Source organism: Eretmochelys imbricata, chromosome 1, assembly GCF_965152235.1.
Source record: "Eretmochelys imbricata isolate rEreImb1 chromosome 1, rEreImb1.hap1, whole genome shotgun sequence".
Lineage (NCBI taxonomy): Eukaryota > Metazoa > Chordata > Testudines > Cheloniidae > Eretmochelys > Eretmochelys imbricata.
In genome coordinates, this window is record NC_135572.1 from 153,127,139 (window position 1) to 153,151,578 (window position 24,440).

The following is a 24,440-nucleotide window of genomic DNA, read 5'->3' on the forward strand; positions in this document are numbered from 1 at the left end:
GGATAATAACTGGGGAGAAACTGATGACATTTCTTGACTCTTCCCCCGCAACGAGCTCTACTCCAAAATGGCTTTTGGAAAGTTAGTGGCCCTAATGGAACAGAGAAAAATTTGGTACATGTTGCCACAGAAACGTTCATGGGGCAGGGACGGGGGAGAGAGCGATAACAACAGGCAGGCTTCCTACATTTCTGTAGCCAACATAGTGCTTATGGACCTAGCCAGGGATGAACCTGGGGATCCCCTCAGGAATTTATCTTCTGTATCATTTTCAGTTAAGACTATTCTTTTCCCTTTTGGAATCATTCGAGAAGAGAGAGCACAGTCTCCACCTCTACTTCCACTATTGGCACAACTTTAAGGGATATGTGACAGGCTTGAACATTCCTTTCCTCTGAACCTTCTAAGCGATTCTGAAGGCTGTACGTCTGGATCAAATAGCAGCACCTCTCACACAGCAGAGGTCTATGAAGGAGCTTGGTGAAGTGACGGCTTCCGAGCTGGGCTGAAAACAGTTCCATGAAAATAAGGAACACACATGAAAGGGACCCATGGGAACCTGCAAAGCACTCTTTAGAGGGGCTTCTCCAAAGGTTTCTATCTATGTCAATCGAAGTGTCATTTGTAGCAAGGATGCCATCGTGGGGGTTTTAGAGTCTGTCTTATCTGCTTCTGGCAAGGGAAAAGCACAAGGGGAGTTCTAATCCAAAACATCATTCAAATTTTCATTTAACTCAGAGGATCCATTTCTGTATGGGGGACCAGGGCAGTGGGCAGGCACACTGTTCCCCTCAGCCCATTCTTGTGCAGAGAGGGTATCTGCATTGCAGAGGTAGGCCATGTCTTCCATCTATTCCCAGAAGCACGTCCTTGACAAAGGGCCTGGTTATAGACTTGACAAGAGAACCCAATAGATATGACCCCGAACAGTGTCATCACAAAAATATATATGAAATTTTAGTCCTTCCGCTGAAAGGGCAGAAAGAAAGAAAGAAAAAAAAGCTGGCAAACACACTACAGAAAAAGTCCAAAAAGGACTAAAAGACAAAAGCCATCTTTGCTGCTTCTCCTCAGTGAAACAAGAGAAAAAATTGAGTGTGGGAGAAAAGGAGAGCAGCCAATGATCCAAAGACTACAAAGAAAGTAACTGGTCATCTTTCTGCCTGATCTGCACATGGAGAAGACCTATCAGTGCTGGTGGCTAGACCAAAGCTCAGAAGATTTATTATTATAGACTTTTGGTCATACTCTCCTCTCACAAATGTGCATAAAGCTCTTCTTGGCTTCAGTAGGGCCCACTTACCCACATGGTAGAATTTAGTCCATTAAGTTAATATGAACCTTCTTTGACACCAGATACACTATATCTCTCTTCAGATATCTGATTGCTAAAACACTCAAATAAAACAAAAAGTTAAATATTTTTCCAATGGCCCAACACCTTGATCTAGTACTTCCATGCTGAGAAAGTCTATCAAGCCTGACAGCTGGGACAATTAAGTATGTGCAAGTATCTCTCAAACCTCTCTCCTAGGTTAAATTGTCACAGGGCTAAATATTTTGGATTATAGTCTCTACTAAATTCTACTGTGGCCAAATTAGCAACTCAATTTTATAGTATCATAGTAAGCTATCAAAAAACATCTGTTGATCAAGTTTTTAGTATACCACCTTCTCGCTATGCCCTGGAAGAGCTGGGTTTTTTGACGTACACATCTACTTGTCGATTGTGGTGCTTGGAAGCTGAAGAATATTTAATGGCTGCTAAACTTCTGGTCAATCATAAGCATTTAACTTATTTATTTTAAGAAAGCATCATTAATACAAAGTTGCATACTATAGGCAAAACACCCTACTACATATACTTTATAGTCACTGAATGCTTTCATTCTGTTCACGGCATACTCTCAGGGACCCACACAGATGTTATCTGTAGAAATCTGTCATTTATCAAGCAGGTTGAATAAAGCACCAGATGTAGTTTCTGGATGCCTGTTAAAAGCTCTGTAATCCAAAATTATTGATCTGTTGAAGTCTTTAATACTTTATTGGGACTGAGATAAGATGAAAGACTTAGTATTATTTGGGGTCCACACATATGATGAGAATAAATAGTTGCCCATGCCTTTAATATCATCTTCACTGTAATTCACTCAAATCAGGAAACGTGATTTTGGGGATGGGGGGTGGGAATGAGCTATAGAAATGTCAAAGTGTCTCTTAGCCCAAATCCTGCACAGTAAAAACTATCTGTATATTATCTGTCATTATCTCCCTGAAGGAAACATAGATCTTAACAGTCTTTGCATTCCTCCCTTCTTTGCGTCCTTAGAGCTGCACATGTCTTCATAATTCTCTGCAAGGTTATAGGTTTTCATGGATGGATTATTGCGTTTAATACATTATACTTCCTGTTAAATCTTTTGATGGTGTTTTGACAAAATTCCAGATGTCTATTTTGAGCATGCTTTCTAAAAATATTTAACTTTTTTTATTGCACAGCTGTAAATAGCCATACATAGCATTCATTCCCTCAAGACATTTCTACTTCATACAGCATATGTTCAGTTTGCCCCAGAAACTGCCTTGACAATTAAGGCAGTGAATTAGCAGGAAAGATGCATTTTTCTGAAAAATATGTGATAGGTGCCTATTCAAGATTTGCATTTTTGGGGGAAGGGAGGGAAAGGTAGAAGAGAAGCGGGTCAGTACACATGAGCAAATATGAATAGTCTCAGAGATGCTGGATTATTGTACAAAATAGAAATCAAATTCACCTAAGGCATTTGTTGTATGTCTCACTAAAATCAAATCAGTGTGACAAGACATTCATTCAGCATTACACCCTTTTCCATAACACTGTCCACACACTAACGTTCATTGTAATTTGTTTTCACATGGTAGTATTAATTCAGTTACAACAAAGAATCATGGAACAGAATACATCAGTTTCCCAAATCATTTCACAGCATGGAGCAAATTTTAGAGATTGTCCCTGCGAGACTTACCTCTAATTCACAAGTGTACAGACCACTTTCCTTTGTATTTGTGATCATATAACATACCTATGGCATAGATCATTAGGGAAGTATTTAATGTGTCATTAGCTATTTTTAATGCAATTTAGCAGATGAAAATAAGGACCACAATTTGAGGCCCATTGGTATAGTTAGCTCTATTACACAGTATATCATTATCTTACTTGTTACCAAAGCAGAATGGTAATATCCACAGGAGACCCAGGAAACAGGCTTTCCAACATCCACTTGACAAGGTACACACACACTGGCTTCACCAGCCAGGCCAATCTGACCTTCAGAATTGTCACCCCACACGAAAAGCTGTCCATCCTCTAAAATAAAGTGGCAGAAAGTCAGATTTAAAACCAAATCTGGTCTAACAATAATATTTACATTTACTTGTGGCTTCCATCCAGAGGCAGTTCACACACTCTATATGACACTGCTAAAACATAGCCATTGCTGAAGTATGAGGACAGCTATCAACTGGCACTCAACACATAGCAAAGTATAGGGCCAGAGATACCAACGCATCCCATCCCCCACAATCTTCTGAAACGTGCCATGGAATATTTAGTGACCAGGTAGTATTAGACCAGAGATGGCAACATTTAACATTTATTTCCAGACATGTTTCTCCAGTAAGCAATAAGATTGGAGGCTGTCAGACTCCCAAGTTGCTGGTGGTCTGTGTACACACATTCTGGGGAATGTTGTGGATGTTAGGCTTATTCCTATCCTATTAGTAACTTCATGATGGCATGACTCCACTTGCATCATCAATAGGATTCCCATTTCTCTTTTCTCCAAATTGATTCTCTATCCCAGCTTTTCCATTCACCCCACTAATTCTCTTCTTTTTCCCCTGCTTTCTCCTATCCCTCTCACACTCACCCCAACCTCGTTCTGTCTCCCTCATGGTGATTAGAGTAGCTGTTCTCCTATTTGTCCCAGACCCAGTCTCATCTGCACAGAGACCCATGTCAGCAACAAGGAGTGGCTGAGGCAAAGGAACGATACAATAATCTTCAGCCACCATCCAGCCTTCTCTGTACAGCAATTCCAAGTTGTGGGAAGCTAGCTCTGCATAAAACCCTTCTAGCTGCAGCAGTTCCTGGGGCAGTATTTGGAACTAAAACTACACAGGGCTGCTTCGCAAATCCGAGGAGAGCTTTAGCCGTTGGTAGAGAGGAAAATAGCCTAGCACACATCTTACTGGCTGCCATAAGGTAGGATTTGTGAAAGAGGTATGAATGAGATTGCAAAGGGAGAAAAGGGGCCTAGCATCAGATAGCTGAAAGCCTTTCTACCAACACACGGACTTATCAAGTCTCCACTGCTAATTACTGCTTTTGGAAAACAAATGATCATGGTATAAGGCTTCCATCAGACTCAATGTGGCTGTCAAAGGATAAGCTATGTTGTTAACATATTTTTTACCTTTTCATGCTATAGGCATTTGTTATTAGCTGTTGCTCTCACCGGTTAGTGCTGCTGATGTGTAAGATCCAGCTGCCAGCTGTTTGATCTTGTACTGGTTGGTAAAAAAACTAATTAGATGAAACGTGTTTCTTTCCTCTGTGTCACCTAATCCCAACTGCCCTTCACTGTTACCTCCAGCAGCATATACATGTCCTCGTTCTGCACATAGAAAAGCACATGTAATACGTAGAATAAGTGACAGCAAATCAGAAAGTTTGAGCTCAATTTCTTCCTACAGAAAAAGTATTGCAGGAAAGCTGTGCTAAGCTGTCCTGAAATATTCTAACACTGATATTATGAATTGCTGCTGTAACTCCCGAGGAAGCTTTCCTGGGCACTTTTGGATGGGGAAGTTCTAACAGTCTTCCTCTCCATTTTAGAATACGCATGCATCTAGAGAAGGTTGGGTTTTCCCTCAGCTTGGAGAGAGATGTCAAAAGTGAAGGAACTCTACATACTCTGGAGTTCTTTTAGAGCTCAAGAGACAAGAAGACATCTTGGAAGAGCCTTAACTTAAAAATATCTGCAGACTGAGTAATTGCTGGAAAGTCCAGGTTACCAAAGGCAATTTACTGAGTAATTGCTGGAAAGTCCAGGTTACCAAAGGCAATTTAACAGAAGTTTGTCACTTCTGATTGTTTTCTTCAATTCTGGTACATCAGATTTTGTTTCTTTATCATTTATGTACATAAAAAGAGTTTTACATTTCCCAGTTGGACTGTTGCTTGTACATAAAAGGTTAAAAAAAGATATTTATAAATTTAGTTCTCCCTCAAGACACACTACATTAAAAATTTAAAACACAGGAAGGATATCAGGAGAATCTAATCTGCTCTGAAAAAAAACTGAAAAACTCAGACATTACAACGTATATGAAAGTAACACAGGTGTTACACAGGAATCACAAGGAATATTCCCCAACTGAGAAACACAAGATACATTTTTTTACCCTAATTTTGCAGCAGGCCAAGTTCCTCTGAAGACTACAAATCACTATAGGTAAAATTCAGCTTTATGCAGAGAGCTATTAAAGACCTTTGCAACCCTTAAATCCCAGATAAACTCTATTTCAAGGGCATAAATGGTGCACAGGCTTTATGTTGGACTCTACCTACAGCTAAACTTTACCTAAGCAATTTTATTGGATTTTAAAATATAATAAAATTATGTTTGTATATAGGAGCAGCATTACAAAGATGTTTAACATATTACTTGGTATACATCCATGGACTACTGGTCAGTCCATTTACAAATAACTGGGAAAATATATGCTATCCAAAAAAGGACATATTTAGTTAATGAATTAAGTTGTATGACTGGTTTCTTATTCATTTGCATTGTGATAACAATAAAACACCCCGGTGTTGGGGGCCCATTGTAGTAGATGCTATGCACACACACAGAAAGACACAGTCAATAGTTTACAATCTACTTTAAGACAAAACATAATAAGCAAGTGTGACAAAACTGGAGGCAAATGGGGAGGCATGGCCATGGTAACAATATTAAAATCACCTAATTAGTTATGTACATAGCTTGATGATTTTGAACAGGGTGGATAAAAATAATATCTTAATTTAAAAATTTTTATTTAAATCATTCTTACTTAATTTTTTTAGATTGACCTCCTTCTGAAGTGCTTTGACATCTACTGATGAAAAGTGCTATAAGACTGAGGTACTATTATTTCAATCAGATTTTTATTTATTTGTTGCTAGCTCTATATTTTTCTCAATATAGTTTTAAATTGGCAAAGCTGATGTTTTGTACTTGTTTCCTTAGCTTCCTAATAAAAATAATTTCAGAGTTTGTGTGTCTTCTACTAAAGAGTTTAATATTTAAAATACTCATCTGTGATAAAAGAGACTAGCCCAGGGCCTCGCTAACACTTTTAGCAGAAGAACACCACAAAAATCAAACACAAAATTGATAAGCTATATTTCCAGCCACCCTCTTCCAATATGTTGAGCCTCCACAAGACAAGTACAGCCTGAAATGCTTTACCAGGCTGTATTCATCCATCAAGGTTTGCTGTTTGAAGTCAACATGACTTGAGCTCCTAAGGCACTTAGGTGCTTTTGAAAATCCCACACCTGGGTGCCTACATGTAGGTTTAGGAAACTGGTATTAGGCTCCTACTTTTTATGAATTTTGATCTCTGCGGACATAACAGTTCACAATAACACCACTAATGTATTGAAAGACTAAATAACTTGCGCCAGGGTTAACAATGTAACAACTTTGTCTTGAAGTGTCAGAGATTTTATGCCACTAAGAAAAATTATTAAAAATACAGATTTAGCCCCTGATGTTGCAACATTTATGCCCGTGCTTAACTTTAAGCATATGAGTAGTCCACCTGAAGTCAGTAGAACCACGCATACAGCGAAGTAATATACCCACTTAAGGATTTGCATGATAAAAGCCTTAATTTTCAAATTTTTGTCAGGGTTTCTTTTGTGTGTGCCTATAGCAGTTTTGTAAAATTCAAACGAGAGCCCACTAGTAGTGGCATTTTGTTTAAAAAGCTTAAATTTAGTTAATTATAAATGTTAACATAAAGTTGCAATAGCACAGTTCTTCAAATTAGTTGTACAAATATTCAATCAAATTTAATAATTTTTAAAAAATTAAGTGTTTTCTTTAATTGCTTTACCCTGGATCTTAATCATTTAAAAGTATTAGGTGATGGGTTTTGTGGAGCTTTTTGTTTTGTTATTATGAATTGTTATGCATTCGGAGACCAAAATTCTTAAAAATCTGGACCCTAATGTTAGGTTCCTAAACCCATAATTAGGTACGCATACGTGGGATTTTCAAAAGCACCCAAGTGTTTTAGGAACGCATTGATTTTGTTTCTGACTTAGCCAATCTGGCTGATTTCTGGTAAGCATCACAGCAGAAGAGAATCTTGAAGGTGGATCTGAAGGAGGTGAGGGGTAACCCAGAGGTAAAAGATTCCATCTCTCATTATACCACTACCTTGGAAAAAATACTGTTCACATATATTCTTGCTTTAATAATACTTAGCTCACACACAGCAGTTTTTATCAATTACTATAGTTATTGTAGCTACATTATGTATTGTACTTCTAGTGTTGCAAATTTTTTCCGTATTGTAAAATTTCAAAAAAAACAAAATCTCATGTACACTATTACTGTACATGTTCTAACACTTTGTCAAATGATAATTGTAACAAAAAGGTTTTAGATTACAGTTCTCATTTCTTTCAGATACATCTCCGCAAAATAGTTACAGTATATTGGATCTGTCATACCAGTCTGAACTAATAGTCCATCTAGTTCAGGATCCTCCGACTGGAAGTAAACAGCACCTTATGCTTCAGAAGAAGGCAAAGAAACTCCATAAGAGGCAGGATGGTCCAGTGGTTAGGGCACTAGGCTAAGACTTGAGACGTGGGTTCAATTCCCTGCTCTGCTACAGACTTCCTGTGATACCTTGAGTGAGTCACTTAGCCTCTCAGTGTCTTATTTCCCCAGCTGTCAAACGGAGATAATAGTACTTCCCTATCTCACAGTGGTATTGTGATGGATAGATACATTAAAGTTTGTGAGATACTCAGATACTATGGTGATGGGGGCCATATAAGTACCTAAGATAGATAGATAGATAGATAGATGCTTCCAGGTATACAACACGATAAAAAGGGCAGGGGAAATAATTTCTTTCTTTACCCAGGGTTAATTAGCTTGTGCCCTGAAGCATGAGTTTTAATTACCCTTAATGTTATCTTAACATGCATAACTACAAATGTTAATGGTGGTCATAAAAATTATTCAGCCACAATACCTGTTTCAAGTTGTAAATCTGTACCTTGTTCAAGTTACTATAGTCAATCCTTATTAAAGTGTTCTGTTATATTGTAAGAATAATTTACTATATCCTGAGTTCAAACAGATATTAAACCCTTAGCAAATCAACCACTCTCTTCACATCACTGTAGGCTCCAAAGATTGGTGCCATATGGAGGATAGTTCCTTTCTACAAATTTTAAAAACATGTCAATCCTTGCATATTGTCTCTGTAAAATGAAAGTGCCAACTTCTAAAGCTTAGCAAACCAATTTCTCAAACCCAACAGTGGGAGACAGAGCATATTGCCTTTTAGGAAGACTAGAAGAGGGTTCTAAAAGATATTTGCTGCATATCCAGACCTTTTCTGAAGTTATATAAAATTGTTACCCTCAGATCAAAATAGGGCAGGAGGAAATTCTTCAAGCTGGCTATTGTTTGCAAACTCCTATATATAATTCCTTTACAAACACCATGGCATGGAAAAGTTATTTCAGGAATGCAGAGCACAGAATGCATGACAAGTGGTTTAAGTGGCTAGTCATGGGTAAGTGTTTTGGTAGAAAAGAGGGAAGAAAAAAGGGGCATTCACTCTCCTCTAAAAAGAACAGGTGTACTTGTGGCATCTTAGAGACTAACACATTTATTTGAGCATAAGCTTTCATGGGCTAAGCCCACAAGTACTCCTGTTCTTTTTGCGGATAAACCTGTCACTCTCCTCTAGTAACTCCTCCCCATTTCACTGCGATGTTTTTCCCCTAGATGCACATAGGGGGCTCCCATTACAGAATTAGAACTATGCATAAAAACCAGGGCAGAATTTTGCCTTAAATATTTACCTAGTATGCAAATAATGTAGATTACATACCTGTGTAAACTAAAGTGTGGTTTCTCCCGCAAGCAGCAAGTTTAACTTTTTCTGGTTTTAAAGCTATGAATTAAAGTCAGAGAATAAGTTTACAAACAGGTTGATAGTTACATTTGTTTAACAACATTTTGCAATCTGAATATAGCCATCTGCTCTTTTCATATTTTTACCAGCAGCAGGTAAACTTACAATATAAACTGAACACTCTAAGATAACTTTTCTCTTTATTTCATAAGAATGTGTCAATCAAAATCACCCCTTGGTAAACAAAAATAGAAAGATTCCCCAAATGCTTGTAGCGGTCATTCATATTAACTGCATGAGTGCTAATATTCCAGTCAACCAGAGACCACATCTTACCATGGTAAGGTAACCCTCAGCAGAATGCAGCAAGTTGAACTGGCGACTATATGGATGGCACTTGCTCCAATTTTCAGTACTTAAATGGTGTTACTAACCCACTATTTTCCTTCTCCCTCCATTTTGTGTCCTTATAATCACCCATTTCTGTTGCCTCCTACTCCCCTAACTTTTCACCCCCACATACCAATTCTCTATTGTTCTTCTCTCCCCCTGGCTGTCATGTTCTATATCACCCTCTCAACTGGTCACATTAACCAGCGTAATCACCAGCTGTTAGTGGCAAGCCTACTGTGGGCTAGTGCCCAGAATAAGCGGTGTGGCTGCAGATAGCAACCTCCCTTTACACCCACCACCGTGCACATGCACCCAGCAACACACTCATTCTTCCTCTATCCCTCCCTAGTGCTTTTGAAGTGAAAAACTGGACCCTGTGTGGGGGAAGGGGCTAGTCACGGGGAAGTGTTTTCGTAGAAAAGAGGGAAGAAAAACCGGCATCCACTCTCCTCTAGTAACTCCTTCCCATTTCAGAAATAGAGAAAAATATTTATCTGTGTGACCTCTCACCTTCTCTCTACTTCCCAATTTCTGCCCCTACAACCTATTTACCACTTATCCTACTATTCTTATTACTGTTTCTCTCTACCACGTCTACACACCCACTAGCAATACACCCATACTCATTCAAAACTGATTTGATTTCCCCCAGCACTCAATCCTGCCACCCTAGGGCATCTCCCTCCTTTTTCAGACCCTTCTCAAGCTCCTCACAAACCAACCTCCACCAGCTCTAAAACATCTCCATCCTGCCAGACTGACGGTCCTTCCACTTTCTACCCAGTCACTCCACAGCTCAGACTTACCCCCTCAACTCTGAACCCTCTCCCACCCCAGGCTTAGAACTTTCCCACACAAACACAAATCCTCCCTGCTCTGGACCCTTTTCCACCCAACACCCACCGACACCATACAGTAGAACCTCAGAGTTACAAACACCAGAGTTACGAACTGACCAGTCAACCAAATAACCTCATTTTGAACTGGGAGTGCACAATCAGGAAGCAGCAGAGACCAAAAAAAAATGCAAATACAGTACAGTACTGTGTTCAACGTAATCCACTAATAAAAAAGGGAAAGCACCATTTTTTGTCTGTCTAGTAAAGTTTCAAAGCTGTATTAGTCAATGTTCAGTTGTAAACTTTTGAAAGAACAACCATAATGTTTTGTTCAGAATTATGAGCATTTCAGAGTGCTCGTAACTCTGAGGTTCTACTGTACTCAGAAATCGCCATGCTCTTCCGAGCCCTTTTACTTGTTGCACCTGGAAAAAAAAATGGAAGTACTGTGGGATCACAGAGCATATGCAGAAAACCCTACATTCTGCCTCTTTTGGGTATGGAGATTATCTGAATTAGCTCTTCAGAAGCCTGCATTCTCCCCATATGTACCTCCTCCATCTGCTGTGTGCCATCTATAGCCTGTAAGGCCAGGAGTATCTCCACAGCAACCAGATGTATGGCACCTCAGTATATCAGCCCTGCTACACAATGCCTGTAACATGGCTGACAGTTTTGGCATTACTGATAGAGTTTACCCTCACTTCCCCACAACGATCATCTGCTCCTGGGCAAGCCAAAGAAGGCACTTTCTCAGGATTGCAACAGCAACATGCTACGACTGCTGCTTGGCCCCAAGCAGGACTTGAGCAGGGAATTGTTGCCATCCCATTCCATACCCAGCTGTCACCATCTTGGAGTCACCATGAGTCCTTTCCACAGCTGGCCACTGCCAAGGAGAGTGAAGAAACTATCTTGTCTAGCCCTTCTCCCAGCCCTCCCCCCGCTTCCTAAAAGAAGGAGCTCTGTTATGGGCTCTCCTCACTCTTTCCATTGCCTACCATAGACTGAGAGCAGAAGCAAAGGGAGAGCTCCCACGCTATCTTAGCCGAGGCAAGAACCAATCCCGTATCCTTACATGGCTGTTGACAGAGGAGGTGAAGATCCCAGTGATCCTGCTCTCCCCTCTGTCGTCAGCCTGAAAAAGGTAGAAGGAGAGGAACAGAAGCAGCAAAGGGCTCTGGAAAGATGTTTGGGGCAGAATTGACTGATTCCTGGATGAAAAGGGTTTGAACAGACTGAATAATTTGTATTTGATGATGGGCAACTGAACAAATCTGATGAGAGAGAGGAAGGGAGTTAATGGATTTGATGGTGGAGAATGATGTACTGATAATAATGGGGTGAATTGACAGAATAAATTTTTTGACGGGGAAGGAATTATTGATTTGTTAGAGAAGGTAGAGCTGGCTGGGAGAAACTGTAAGAGTTTGTGATGGAATGACAAATTCCATAATCTGTAAAAGTGCATGGGTATTTATTTCATTCCTTCTTTATTTAATTATGTGTATAGTGGGTGTGGGTGAATCCATTAATGGCTCTGCTTTTTTGGGATACCTTCAGGTATTTCTCATATTTGCTCAAAAAGTAGTAGGACAGATAATGAGACAGTCTCGATCAGGGGTTGCATTGGCAGAAGGTTACATATAATGATATTAGAGAGACAAAGTGGGTGAGGTAATATCTTTCATTGGACCAACTTCAGACCTGACGAAGAGCTCTGTGTAAGGTTGAAAGCTTGCATCTCTCACCAACAGAAGTTGGTCCAATGAAAAATATTACCTCATTCACCTTGTCCCTCTAATATCCTGGGACCAACATGGCTAAAACAACAATGCATACATATAACGATACTCTCTCTTGCTGTCTAAGCACCAAACAACACTTCAGAGATCAACCATCCAATAACTTCCCTGCACATGGAATGGAGTTGGACAGAAACAGAGATGACACTGAATGAGAATTCTTAACGGGCATCCAAAAAGATCAGATTCTGTGTATCTTGAGTAGTCCTCAAAATCCATAAGACCTAGAATCGTGAGGTGACGGAAGATCAAATAGGGACCTTGTATTTAATTTGGAAATTGATACTATAAATCACTTTTTCATCAAGCCATCTATCAAAAAGCCAAAGAAGAAAATAAGACAAACCTTTTATACAAGTTGGCTTGTTGATAGTATTCTTTGTTCCTAGTCCTAACTGGCCCCAGTTATTGCTGCCAAACATGTAAAGTTTACCATTTCCTGCAAAATAAAGACATCAGTCGGAACTCATAAAAGTGTTTGAATATGCAGCAACTTTACAGAAGACCATAATTAAGGATGGCCATCAACTCATGGCACACAATAAATTAATTATTATTAAAGCTTTTTGTAAGGGAAATTATGAATGAAGTTAAATATTCTTTATTTTACAATTAAATTGTTTAACACTATTTAATATTTAACTAACAGACTATTTTCAAAAATATAGTCAATTACAATACACATGGACGGAATTGAACTTTTTCTACAAATTAACATCACAGGCTTGCTGTGTAGTTGGTCAGCCACAGTTAGTAGTCAGAATGGCTTTAAAAAAAAAAAGGAAAAAAAAACACCCTTGTTTGTGTCATGGCTGCAACAGCCTTCTCCATAACAAAACAGTTTGCTTTGTTATCCATAACAATTTACTTTGTCTCAATTGTCCACATCCTAAAAAGTGTCTGAGACTGTTTTGTTATGGACAACAATTTGGCTGTGGTGAATGCATTCTTGAGGCCAAATTCTACACTTTGATGATTTTTTTTGGCAGATCTTTTCAGTAATATCAGCCAAATTTTAACAGGCCACTGTACATAGACATCTGCCAGAAAACCAGCACTCAGAAGAGGGCACATAAGGCAGAAGTTGTTTATTTCAGTTATAGTTTCCCCTACGTACACTATTGATAGGCTGTTCCACAGAACCTCCATGACACAAAATGGAGAAGTATTCTTGGACAGGACCTATGGATTAGGAAACACGGTCTCTGCATCTGTTTACACAGCAACAGTATGGACACGTGAACAAGCAAATAATTCTAGATAGGAAAAATGAGTAATCTGTGCAGGTGACTGATGAAAGTCAGAATAGGGTGCATATACTTCTTCCACATTTACATGCCTGCATTTTGTACAGTTTATACAATGTCCAGATTTTGGCCCTATGAAAGCACAGGAAGAGGTTGTTTGGGGGTGGAGGGTTGTTTGTTTTCTTTCGGTTTAGTTTTTTGTGCGTGTCAAAATTTTCCCTGTGATTTCTACAGATGTATATGCACAATTTGGCCTGTGGGAGAGATTTTCCAAATTTGAACTTCTGCAGAACATTGTCTGTATTTAACTTATATAAATATGGCCACATATTGTGTGGGTTCCTCCTTGAACATGTGTCTGCCGTATGCCTTGTTCCCAGAAGAGTGTGTTCTCCTGTGAATTAGATTTAGCATCTGGATGTAATATTTACCGAAAGGATATATTAAAAACCTCTTACATTCAGACAGTTCTGTAAGCCTACAATGTAAAAGCTATACTACAAAACTTAGCTAAGAAATAATGCCAGAATCACATTTTTCAAGAAATTAGTAGATGAGTTTTTCATTAACTTTACGGGCTCAATCAGTTTACAAATAGACAAGTGATTTCAAACAATAGATCCATAGATTGAAGATGGAAGAAGTAGCAGATCAACAATTTGAAAAACCTAACAGCATCCTTTTCAGACACATATGAAGATTAAACAGCTGCATTTGACCGTTTGCTTAGTGCTGAAAACATTTATTTTTTTAAATGGTGATCTTGTGTAATACCATGGACCAAATTTAGCAAAGTTGGCATAGCAAGGTGTAAATTACAATACCTGCTCTAGCAAAGTTCCTTGTATACAAGGGTATGTCTACACAGCATGTATGCCCTCTTAAGAGGACATACATGTTCAAGCTCTGCTGGAGCTAGCATGCTTAGAATAGCAGCGTGGCTCTGATGGCACCGACAGTGGCTCTTGCTAGCTGCATGAGTACATATCCGGGGCCAGGGAGGACTGTAATCAGGTGGCTAGACCAAGCTGTTACCCTTGCCACAGTGCTATTTGTAGCATGCTGGCTCAAGCAGAGCTAAGGCAGCTGAAAAGTCAGCCATTCTCTGATGAACCCCCATCTGTCAGAGCTTTATGGAGCTTCAGCAGGAGTGCACTCTGCTCCTCCTATTGGGAAGCACTGTGAATGAGTATGTCTACACAGCAGCTAGAAGGTGTGAACTTCTGCCTTAGCCGCCTTGACTGTTAAAACCAGCACTGCTCACATCCATGATCCCGCATGTACACTCACCTAACTTGCAGCTGTTTTGTGCTTCAACAATCTGGTTCCCCAGTGAAGGTTTTGAGTTTGGGTTACAGAAACTCTGACTATTTCGAAGTGTATAAGTCAATCATTTTTCATTTTTGAAGTACATAGCAAAAGCACTTATTCTACATTATAAACATATAGTTTTTAAAAGATTTTTAACATCATTGTACAGCTTTAAAACCTACATAATTCTTAACACACAAAGCCCAAAAACAACTGTTGGGAAGGGTTGTTTTTTTGGTAATGGTCACCCTTTCCCAATGTAATGTCTTGCCAATAAAGTTAGAGAAAAATAAAAATAAAAGTTTAGCTTATCAGAAATGTTAAGTGGTAAATACAAACTATTTAATAAAACTTCCACAACTTGAAAAAATACTTTGAAGTTTTAGTCAAGTATAATTAAATCGCAGTATCACTGTCTCTGAAGTTAGACTGGAAAAACCCTACTGTGCAGTAAATACTTTGAAAAATGTGTTGTAGTGAAAAAACAGTCTGTTATAAAGGCATAAAAGCATTTTCATTGTTAAAACACTTGTTTTTCACAAATCCCAATTTCCCCACATACAAACAAAAAGCAGCCTAGCATGGGGACAGACAGGATATTCTCAAACACCTATATAATGAAAAAACATTTAAGCAACACAGAAGTAACAAGGGGGAACACCTATTTCAAACGTCCTAGGGTGGTAGATGGGGAGAATTCTACCTCAGAATAAAAATCCACTCTGAAAATGCATCATGAATTTTTGGTTTCAAAATTCCATTTCCTATTTTTTTAATGCTGGCATTTACATGAGATGAACTGCCAATATATTTAACTGACATGATTGCCAATTAAACTGTAGTCTCTTTTGCATTAGTTCAGACAGGACTCTAATTCTTTGTTGGTTACTGCTACTAGCATTTCAAAGAAACAAAAATGAGATTTTTATTAAAAGTGTGTTTACTATGCTCCATCAAAACTTTTTCTGTGTTGTTGTTGTAATTTACCATAGTAGCAGTATCATTTATGAAAATGTTTAGGGTTATTTTCTGTTCACATATAATTTATAACTCCAAAAAGTTTTAATTTTAAACATGTAACATCTTGAATATTAAGTTTCAGATAAGGATTCATATTGACCTTTGCTAGTTACATTCAGCATTGCTTCTCAAACAAAAAAGAACCTCCAGGTTCATTTTCAGTTCACGTCCTGATTATCTCCACTACATAAACTTTCTCTATTTAAGAATAGTTATTAGACACTGTCAGTGTCACAAATATAAAGGGAAGGGTAAACCCCTTTGAAATCCCTCCTGGCCAGGGGAAAGCTCCTCTCACCTGTATAGTGTTAAGAAGCTAAAGGTAACCTCGCTGGCACCTGACCAAAATGACCAATGAGGAGACAAGATACTTTCAAAAGCTGGGAAGAGGGAGAGAAACAAAGGGTCTGTGTGTCTGTCTATATGCTGTTTCTGCCGGGGATAGACCAGGAATGGAGTCTTAGAACTTTTAGTAAGTAATCTAGCTAGGTATGTGTTAGATTATGATTTCTTTAAATGGCTGAGAAAAGAATTGTGCTGAATAGAATAACTATTTCTGTCTGTGTATCTTTTTTGTAACTTAAGGTTTTGCCTAGAGGGGTTCTCTATGTTTTGAATCTAATTACCCTGTAAGGTATCTACCATCTTGATTTTTACAGAGGTGATTTCTATTTACTTCTATTTCTATTAAAAGTCTTCTTGTACAAAAACTGAATGCTTTTTCATTGTTCTCAGATCCAAGGGTTTGGGTCTGTAGTCACCTAGGCAAATTGGTGAGGCTCTTTACCAAACCTTGTGCAGAAAGTGGGGTGCAAGGTTTTGGGAAGTATTTTGGGGGGAAAGACGTGTCCAAACAGCTCTTCCCCAGTACCCAGTATTTGTATGGTGGTGGTAGCGGCCAATCCAAGGACAAGGGTGGAATATTTTGTACCTTGGGGAAGTTTTGACCTAAGCTGGTAAAGAGAAGCTTCGGAGGTTTTTCATGCAGGTCCCCACATCTGTACCCTAGAGTTCAGAGTGGGGGAGGAACCTTGACATGGTGGCATAGTGGTGGGATTAACCTGAAATCATTCTGAGATCCAGCTGAGATTTTTTGAACTAGAAATACAGATTTTAAAAAGGAAATTTTTTTTCCCCTTTGGAAAGGAAGTCCTGAAAGCAGCTTCTTTTTTCTCTGCTTTGTGGCCAAGCAGAGACAAAAGGGGATTATCTTTGTGAATTGCAGGTTTTCTTTGCCTGGAGGCAGGGTACTTAACTCCTACAGGGAAATTCACAGTCTTCCAACCCAGAGGTTTTTTTTTTTCCCCCTAAAAGTAAATGGAGGGGAGGGATGTTCTACCCATTTGCCTGGAGACAAAAAAGGCAGGGGTTTTTTTTTTGGATTTTGATTTTTTTACAAGGAGCACAAGTTTAAAAAGGAATTTTTTTTTCCCTTTGGGCTGCTGGTAAGCAGGTTTCCAAGTAGTTGGAGGTTTTTTGCTTTGATTTGGGCCCAGAGTAGAGACAAGGGAATTGTCTTTTTCTGTAGGCTGACAATCACTATCAGAGAATAGGTATTCTATTCCAGCACAGCAAAATTTTACAGCCAAGTTTTGTTTGTTTATTTCTAAACCTCGGGTGTAAAGTTAGTTAAAAACAGAGAGGTAAAGATGTCAGGCACCAAGGCACTACACAAATTGGAGTTAGCCAAACTGGAGACAATGAAAGCAACCGAAAAAGCTCTAGAAGCTGCTCACAGGAAAGCAATGGAGGCAAAGGACAAAGAAATGGAGGCAAAGGAGAAAGAAAGGGAGGCAGCGAAAGAGGCAGAACAACACCAAGCGGCTGCTCGCAGGAGAGCTATGGAAGCAAGGGACAAAGAACTGGAGGAAAAGGAAAAAGAGAGGAAGCATGTGGAGGAGATGGAGAAGATAAAGGCTCAGCGGAATATACCAACAAACCCTAGCAATCCTTCTCCAGGTACCACTTCCCATCCCAGAAAGTTCCCTATCTACAAGGCAGGTGACGATACTGAGGCCTTCTTAGAAAACTTCGAAAGGGCCTGCCTTGGGTACAACATCTCTACTGACCAATACATGGTAGAGCTGAGGCCGCAGCTCAGTGGACCCTTAGCTGAGGTGGCAGCTGAAATGCCTAAAGAACACACGAACAAGTATGAACTGTTTAAATCCAAGGCGAGAGTCAGAATGGGGATAACACCCGAGCATTCTCGTCAGAGGTTCAGAGCCCTAAGGTGGAAACCAGACGTGTCATTTACCCGACATACCCACCACATTGTGAAACATTGGGATGCCTGGATATCAGGAGCAAGTGGTGAGTCTCCAGTAAATTTGCCCTTCCTAATGCAAATGGAACAATTCTTAGAGGGGGTTCCTGAGGAAATAGAAAGATACATCCTAGATGGGAAGCCCAAAACTGTAATCAAGGCAGGAGAGATTGGAGCCAGATGGGTGGAGGTGGCACAGAAGAAGAAAACTGGTCGCAGTTGGAGCGGATACCAGAAAGGACAACCCCAGACCACATCCTATTACCAGGGGCCACCCAAAGCCCCACCTACCTCCCAAAGAACCCTCCAGACCCCTTACCGTCCCACCACCCCGTTCTCCAGCAACCCGTCAGCTGGACGATGTTTTAAATGTAACGAGCTGGGGCATGTAAAGGCCAACTGCCCCAAGAACCCCAACAGATTACAGGTTTCAGAGTAACAGCCGTGTTAGTCTGTATTCGCAAAAAGAAAAGGAGTACTTGTGGCACCTTAGAGACTAACCAATTTATTTGAGCATGAGCTTTCGTGAGCTACAGCTGTAGCTCACGAAAGCTCATGCTCAAATAAACAGATTACAGTTCATTGCACCGGAATCACACCAGAGGTCCACAGGCCCAGATACCTCCCAGATATCCTTGGAGCGGAGGGAAACTGTGAGTGTGGGCGGGAAGAAGGTCACCGTGTGGAGGGACACCGGAGCACAAGTGTCAGCTATCCATGCTTCCTTAGTGGACCCCAATTTAATCAACCCAGAGATCCAAGTGACGATTCATCCCTTCAAGTCCAACTCTTTCAATTTGCCTACAGCCAAGTTGCCTGTCCAGTACAAGGGCTGGTCAGGAACGTGGACTTTTGCAGTCTATGATGATTATTCCATCCCCATGCTGTTGGGGGAAGACTTGGCCAATTACGTGAAGCAGGCCAAGAGGGTGGGAACGGTCATCCGCAGCCAGGCTAAACAAGCCGTGCCTAGCTCTGTTCCGGAAACTTCTATCAGGACCCGGTCAGAGGTGATGGACCCGGACCCCAGGCCTGTGTCTGCAACAGCAGTAGTGGATCCAGTCCCAGAGACCCAGACGGAACCAGTCCCAGAACCGGAACCAGCCAAACAACCAACAGCAGACCCATTGCCAGCACTGAATCCAGTACTTGCAACCTCAACACCAGAGGGCCCCACCGAACCTGAACTGGCAGCAGCCCATAACCCGACACAAGAGGCTCAGCTGGAGCCTGAATCCCAACATAGTGCACCAGCGGAAAGCGGTTCACAGTCAACGGAAACAGCCCCATCCCCTACATCGCTTCCAGAGGGACCAAGCCTAGGTCCACAATCCAATGAGGAACTGATGTCTCCAGCATCAAGGGAACAGTTCCAGACCGAACAGGAAGCAGATGAAAGCCTCCAGAGAGCTTGGACAGCGGCACGGAGCAACCCACCGCCTCTCAGCTCTTCTAATCGATCCAGATTTGTTGTAGAAAGAGGACTTTTATACAAGGAAACTCTTTCTGGTGGACACCAGGAAGACTGGCATCCTCAGAGACAGTTGGTAGTTCCAACTAAATACCGGGCCAAGTTCTTGAGCTTAGCCCATGATCACCCTAGTGGCCATGCTGGGGTGAACGGGACCAAAGACCGTTTGGGGGAGTCATTCCACTGGGAGGGAATGGGCAAGGAAGTTTCTACCTATGTCCGGTCTTGTGAGGTATGCTAAAGAGTGGGGAAACCCCAAGACCAGGTCAAAGCCCCTCTCCAGCCACTCCCCATCATTGAAGTTCCATTTCAGCGAGTAGCTGTGGATATTCTGGGTCCTTTTCCGAAAAAGACACCCAGAGGAAAGCAGTACATACTGACTTTCATGGATTTTGCCACCCGATGGCCAAAAGCAGTAGCTCTAAGCAACACCAGGGCTAAAAGTGTGTGCCAGGCACTAGCAGACATTTTTGCCAGGGTAGGTTGGCCCTCCGACATCCTCACAGATGCAGGGACTAATTTCCTGGCAGGAACTATGGAAAACCTTTGGGAAGCTCATGGGGTAAATCATTTGGTTGCCACTCCTTACCACCATCAAACAAATGGCATGGTGGAGAAGTTTAATGGAACTTTGGGGGCCATGATACGTAAATTCGTAAATGAGCACTCCAATGATTGGGACCTAGTGTTGCAGCAGTTGCTCTTTGCCTACAGAGCTGTACCACACCCCAGTTTAGGGTTTTCCCCATTTGAACTTGTATATGGCCTTGAGGTTAAGGGGCCATTGCAGTTGGTGAAGCAGCAATGGGAGGGATTTACACCTTCTCCAGGAACTAACATTCTGGACTTTGTAACCAACCTACAAAACACCCTCCGAACCTCTTTAGCCCTTGCTAGAGAAAACTTACAGGATGCTCAAAAAGAGCAAAAAGCCTGGTATGATAAACATGCCAGAGAGCGTTCCTTCAAAGTAGGAGACCAGGTCATCGTCTTAAAGGCACTCCAGGCCCATAAAATGGAAGCATCGTGGGAAGGGCCATTCATGGCCCAGGAGCGCCTGGGAGCTGTTACTTATCTCATAGCATTCCCCACCTCCAACCGAAAGCCTAAGGTGTACCATATTAATTCTCTAAAGCCCTTTTATTCCAGAGAATTAAAGGTTTGTCAGTTTACAGCCCACGGAGGAGACGACGCTGAGTGGCCCGAAGGTGTCTACTACGAAGGGAAATGTGCTGGTGGTGTGGAAGAGGTGAACCTCTCCATGACCCTTGGGCATATGCAGCGACAGCAGATCAAGGAGCTGTGCACTAGCTACGCGCCAATGTTCTCAGCCACCCCAGGACTGACTGAACGGGCATACCACTCCATTGACAGAGGTAATGCTCACCCAGTTAGGGTCCAACCTTACCGGGTGTCTCCTCAAGCTAAAACTGCTATAGAACGGGAGATCCAGGATATGTTACAGATGGGTGTAATCCGCCCCTCTGAAAGTGCATGGGCATCTCCAGTGGTTCTAGTTCCCAAACCAGATGGGGAAATACGTTTTTGCGTGGACTACCGTAAGCTAAATGCTGTAACTCGCCCAGACAACTATCCAATGCCACGCACAGATGAACTATTAGAGAAACTGGGATGGACCCAGTTCATCTCTACCTTGGACTTAACCAAGGGGTACTGGCAGGTACTGCTAGATGAATCTGCCAAGGAAAGGTCAGCCTTCACCACACATCTCGGGCTGTATGAATTTAATGTACTCCCTTTTGGGCTGCGAAATGCACCCGCCACTTTCCAAAGACTTGTAGATGGTCTCCTAGCGGGATTAGGAGAATATGCAGTCGCCTACCTTGACGACGTGGCCATATTTTCGGATTCCTGGGCAGACCACCTGGAACATCTACAAAACGTCCTTGAGCGCATAAGGGAGGCAGGACTAACTGTTAAGACTGAAAAGTGTCAAACAGGCCTAAACAGAGTGACTTACCTTGGACACCAGGTGGGTCAAGGAACTATCAGCCCCCTACAGGCCAAAGTGGATGCTATCCAAAAGTGGCCTGTCCCAAAGTCAAAGAAACAGGTTCAATCCTTCTTAGGCTTGGCCGGTTATTACAGACGATTTGTACCGCAATACAGCCAAATCGCCACCCCACTGACAGACCTAACCAAAAGAAACAGCCAAATGCTGTTCAGTGGACCGGAAAGTGTCAGAAGGCCTTTAACAAGCTTAAAGCGACACTCATGTCTGACCCTGTACTAAGGGCCCCAGACTTTGACAAACCGTTCCTAGTAACCACATATGCGTCCGAGCGTGGTGTGGGAGCAGTTTTAATGCAGAAAGGACCTGTTCAAGAATTCCACCCTGTAGTGTTTCTCAGCAAAAAACTGTCTGAGAGGGAAAGCAACTGATCAGTCACTGAAAAAGAACGTTACGGCATTGTCTACGCTCTGGAAAAGCTACGCCCATACGTTTGGGGACGGCGTTTCCACCTGCAAACCGACCATGCTGCACTGAAGTGGCTTCACACCGTCAAAGAAAATAGCAAAAAACTTCTTTGGTGGAGTTTAGCTCTCCAAGGTTTTGATTTCGACATCCAACACATCTCAGGAGCTTCTAACAAAGTGGCTGATGCACCCTCCCGTGAAAGTTTCCCAGAATCAACTGGTTAAAATCGTCCTTGAGATGTGGAAAATATTGTTAGTCTTTATGTACTTGGTAGTATATTTAGAGATACATGTGTCTTATTAACTCTGTTTTCCTAGAGCTCCAGGAAGAAATCCCAGGCAGTGTTTCACCCTAGCTGAGATTTGGGGGGCGTGTCATAAATATAAAGAGAAGGGTAAACCCCTTTAAAATCCCTCCTGGCCAGGGGAAAGCTCCTCTCACCTGTATAGTGTTAAGAAGCTAAAGGTAACCTCGCTGGCACCTGACCAAAATGACCAATGAGGAGACAAGATACTTTCAAAAGCTGGGAAGAGGGAGAGAAACAAAGGGTCTGTGTGTCTGTCTATATGCTGTTTCTGCCGGGGATAGACCAGGAATGGAGTCTTAGAACTTTTAGTAAGTAATCTAGCTAGGTATGTGTTAGATTATGATTTCTTTAAATGGCTGAGAAAAGAATTGTGCTGAATAGAATAACTATTTCTGTCTGTGTATCTTTTTTGTAACTTAAGGTTTTGCCTAGAGGGGTTCTCTATGTTTTGAATCTAATTACCCTGTAAGGTATCTACCATCTTGATTTTACAGAGGTGATTTCTATTTACTTCTATTTCTATTAAAAGTCTTCTTGTACGAAAACTGAATGCTTTTTCATTGTTCTCAGATCCAAGGGTTTGGGTCTGTAGTCACCTAGGCAAATTGGTGAGGCTTTTTACCAAACCTTGTGCAGAAAGTGGGGTGCAAGGTTCTGGGAAGTATTTTGGGGGGAAAGACATGTCCAAACAGCTCTTCCTCAGTAACCAGTATTTGTTTGGTGGTGTTAGCGGCCAATCCAAGGACAAAGGGTGGAATATTTTGTACCTTGGGGAAGTTTTGACCTAAGCTGGTAAAGAGAAGCTTCGGAGGTTTTTCATGCAGGTCCCCACATCTGTACCCTAGACTTCAGAGTGGGGGAGGAACCTTGACAGTCAGTCTCAGTGTTCTTTTTCAAGTTGATTTTAATTCATTTTGATAGCTGGGGGGGAAGGTCCTCTCATAGATCAGTAACTGGTTAAAAGTCAGGAAAAAATGGTCAATTTTCATGGTGGAGAGAGATAAACAGCAGGGTCCCCCAAGGATACATACTGGGATCTGTGCTGTACAACATATTCATAAATGATCTGAAAAAAGGGGTAAACAGTGAAATGGCAAAGTTTGCAGATGATAGTTAAGTCCAAAGTTGACTGAAGAGTTAAAAAGATCTCATTAAACAGGTGACTGGGAAACAAAATGGCGGATTAAATTCAATGTTGATAAATGCAAAATAATGCACATTGGAAAACATAATCCCAGCTATATCTACAAAATAAGGGGGTATAAATTAGTTGTTACTAGCCATGAAAGAGATCTTGGGGCCATTGTGGATAGTTCTCTGAAAACATCTGCTCAGGATACCAGGCTAGATGGACCATTGGTCTGACCCAATATGGCCGTTCTTATTTTGATCCAATACTGTCATTATGCACCAAAGACTCATTCATGTGGGGCATCAGGCATCTCCTATTTAGTATGCACTGGGAATTAAATTCTGAGACTTCAATGGGAATGAAGGCACTCCTTCAAAGAACGGGGGGAGGGGATTGTTTGTTAATAATACTACCACAGACGTGAAACTAAGCGATACATTTACAAGCCGTGTATTACAAAACGTGTTCCTTAAACTGTGTCGATACTAACCTGTAACAATAGCAGTATGTTCATCTCCACATGACATATACAAAGGCTTGTCATTTTTAAACCAGAACTTGCTAGGAATATTTTCGGCAAATTTGCTTTTTCCAAATGTGAAAACAGCACCGGATTCTAAAACATAAATAAGACAGTTTCAGTATTAGTGCAAATTAGTTATACCTCATTTATCCAAAATAGTAACTTCCCATTAATCCAAGCATCCTTTTTATTTTCCACCGTCTTTTCTTATTTCTTTAATTCTCTTCAAGATCTGGTGGTTTCTCTCAGTCAGCTTCCTCAAGGCTACCATTTTTAGGATCACATTTTCTTCCCTCCATTCCTTCCTATTCTCATGGGCTTTGCTAACAGATTAGATACAGATGTAGATATATTTTTCTTTAAGAATATAACTAAGTTCTTTTGTCCTTTACCACTGTCCTCTAAGAAATACAGCAATATTGCCATATGTAAGAGGGCTTAAAAAAAATGAAAAATTTGACCCAAAAAAGTAAAACACA

General features: G+C 41.0%; 1 protein-coding gene across 9 annotated transcripts in view; it reads right to left on the reverse strand.

Moving 5' to 3' along the window:
• Positions 1-24,440, reverse strand: part of LOC144265033 (X-linked retinitis pigmentosa GTPase regulator-like) — a 103,823-nt gene that overhangs the window by 73,523 nt on the left and 5,860 nt on the right. For 6 of the 9 annotated variants that reach the window (XM_077817217.1, XM_077817182.1, XM_077817175.1 and 3 more), the window contains 5 exons: positions 23,929-24,054; positions 12,591-12,683; positions 9,184-9,246; positions 4,503-4,661; positions 3,203-3,352 (listed from right to left, as the gene is read on the reverse strand). In XM_077817217.1, the coding sequence (XP_077673343.1) occupies positions 3,203-3,352; positions 4,503-4,661; positions 9,184-9,246; positions 12,591-12,683; positions 23,929-24,054 (591 nt within the window). Of the gene's footprint in view, positions 1-3,202; positions 3,353-4,502; positions 4,662-9,183; positions 9,247-12,590; positions 12,684-23,928; positions 24,055-24,440 lie in introns of those variants that run through there. The other 3 variants (XM_077817200.1, XM_077817191.1, XM_077817236.1) reach the window with 3 other exon arrangements.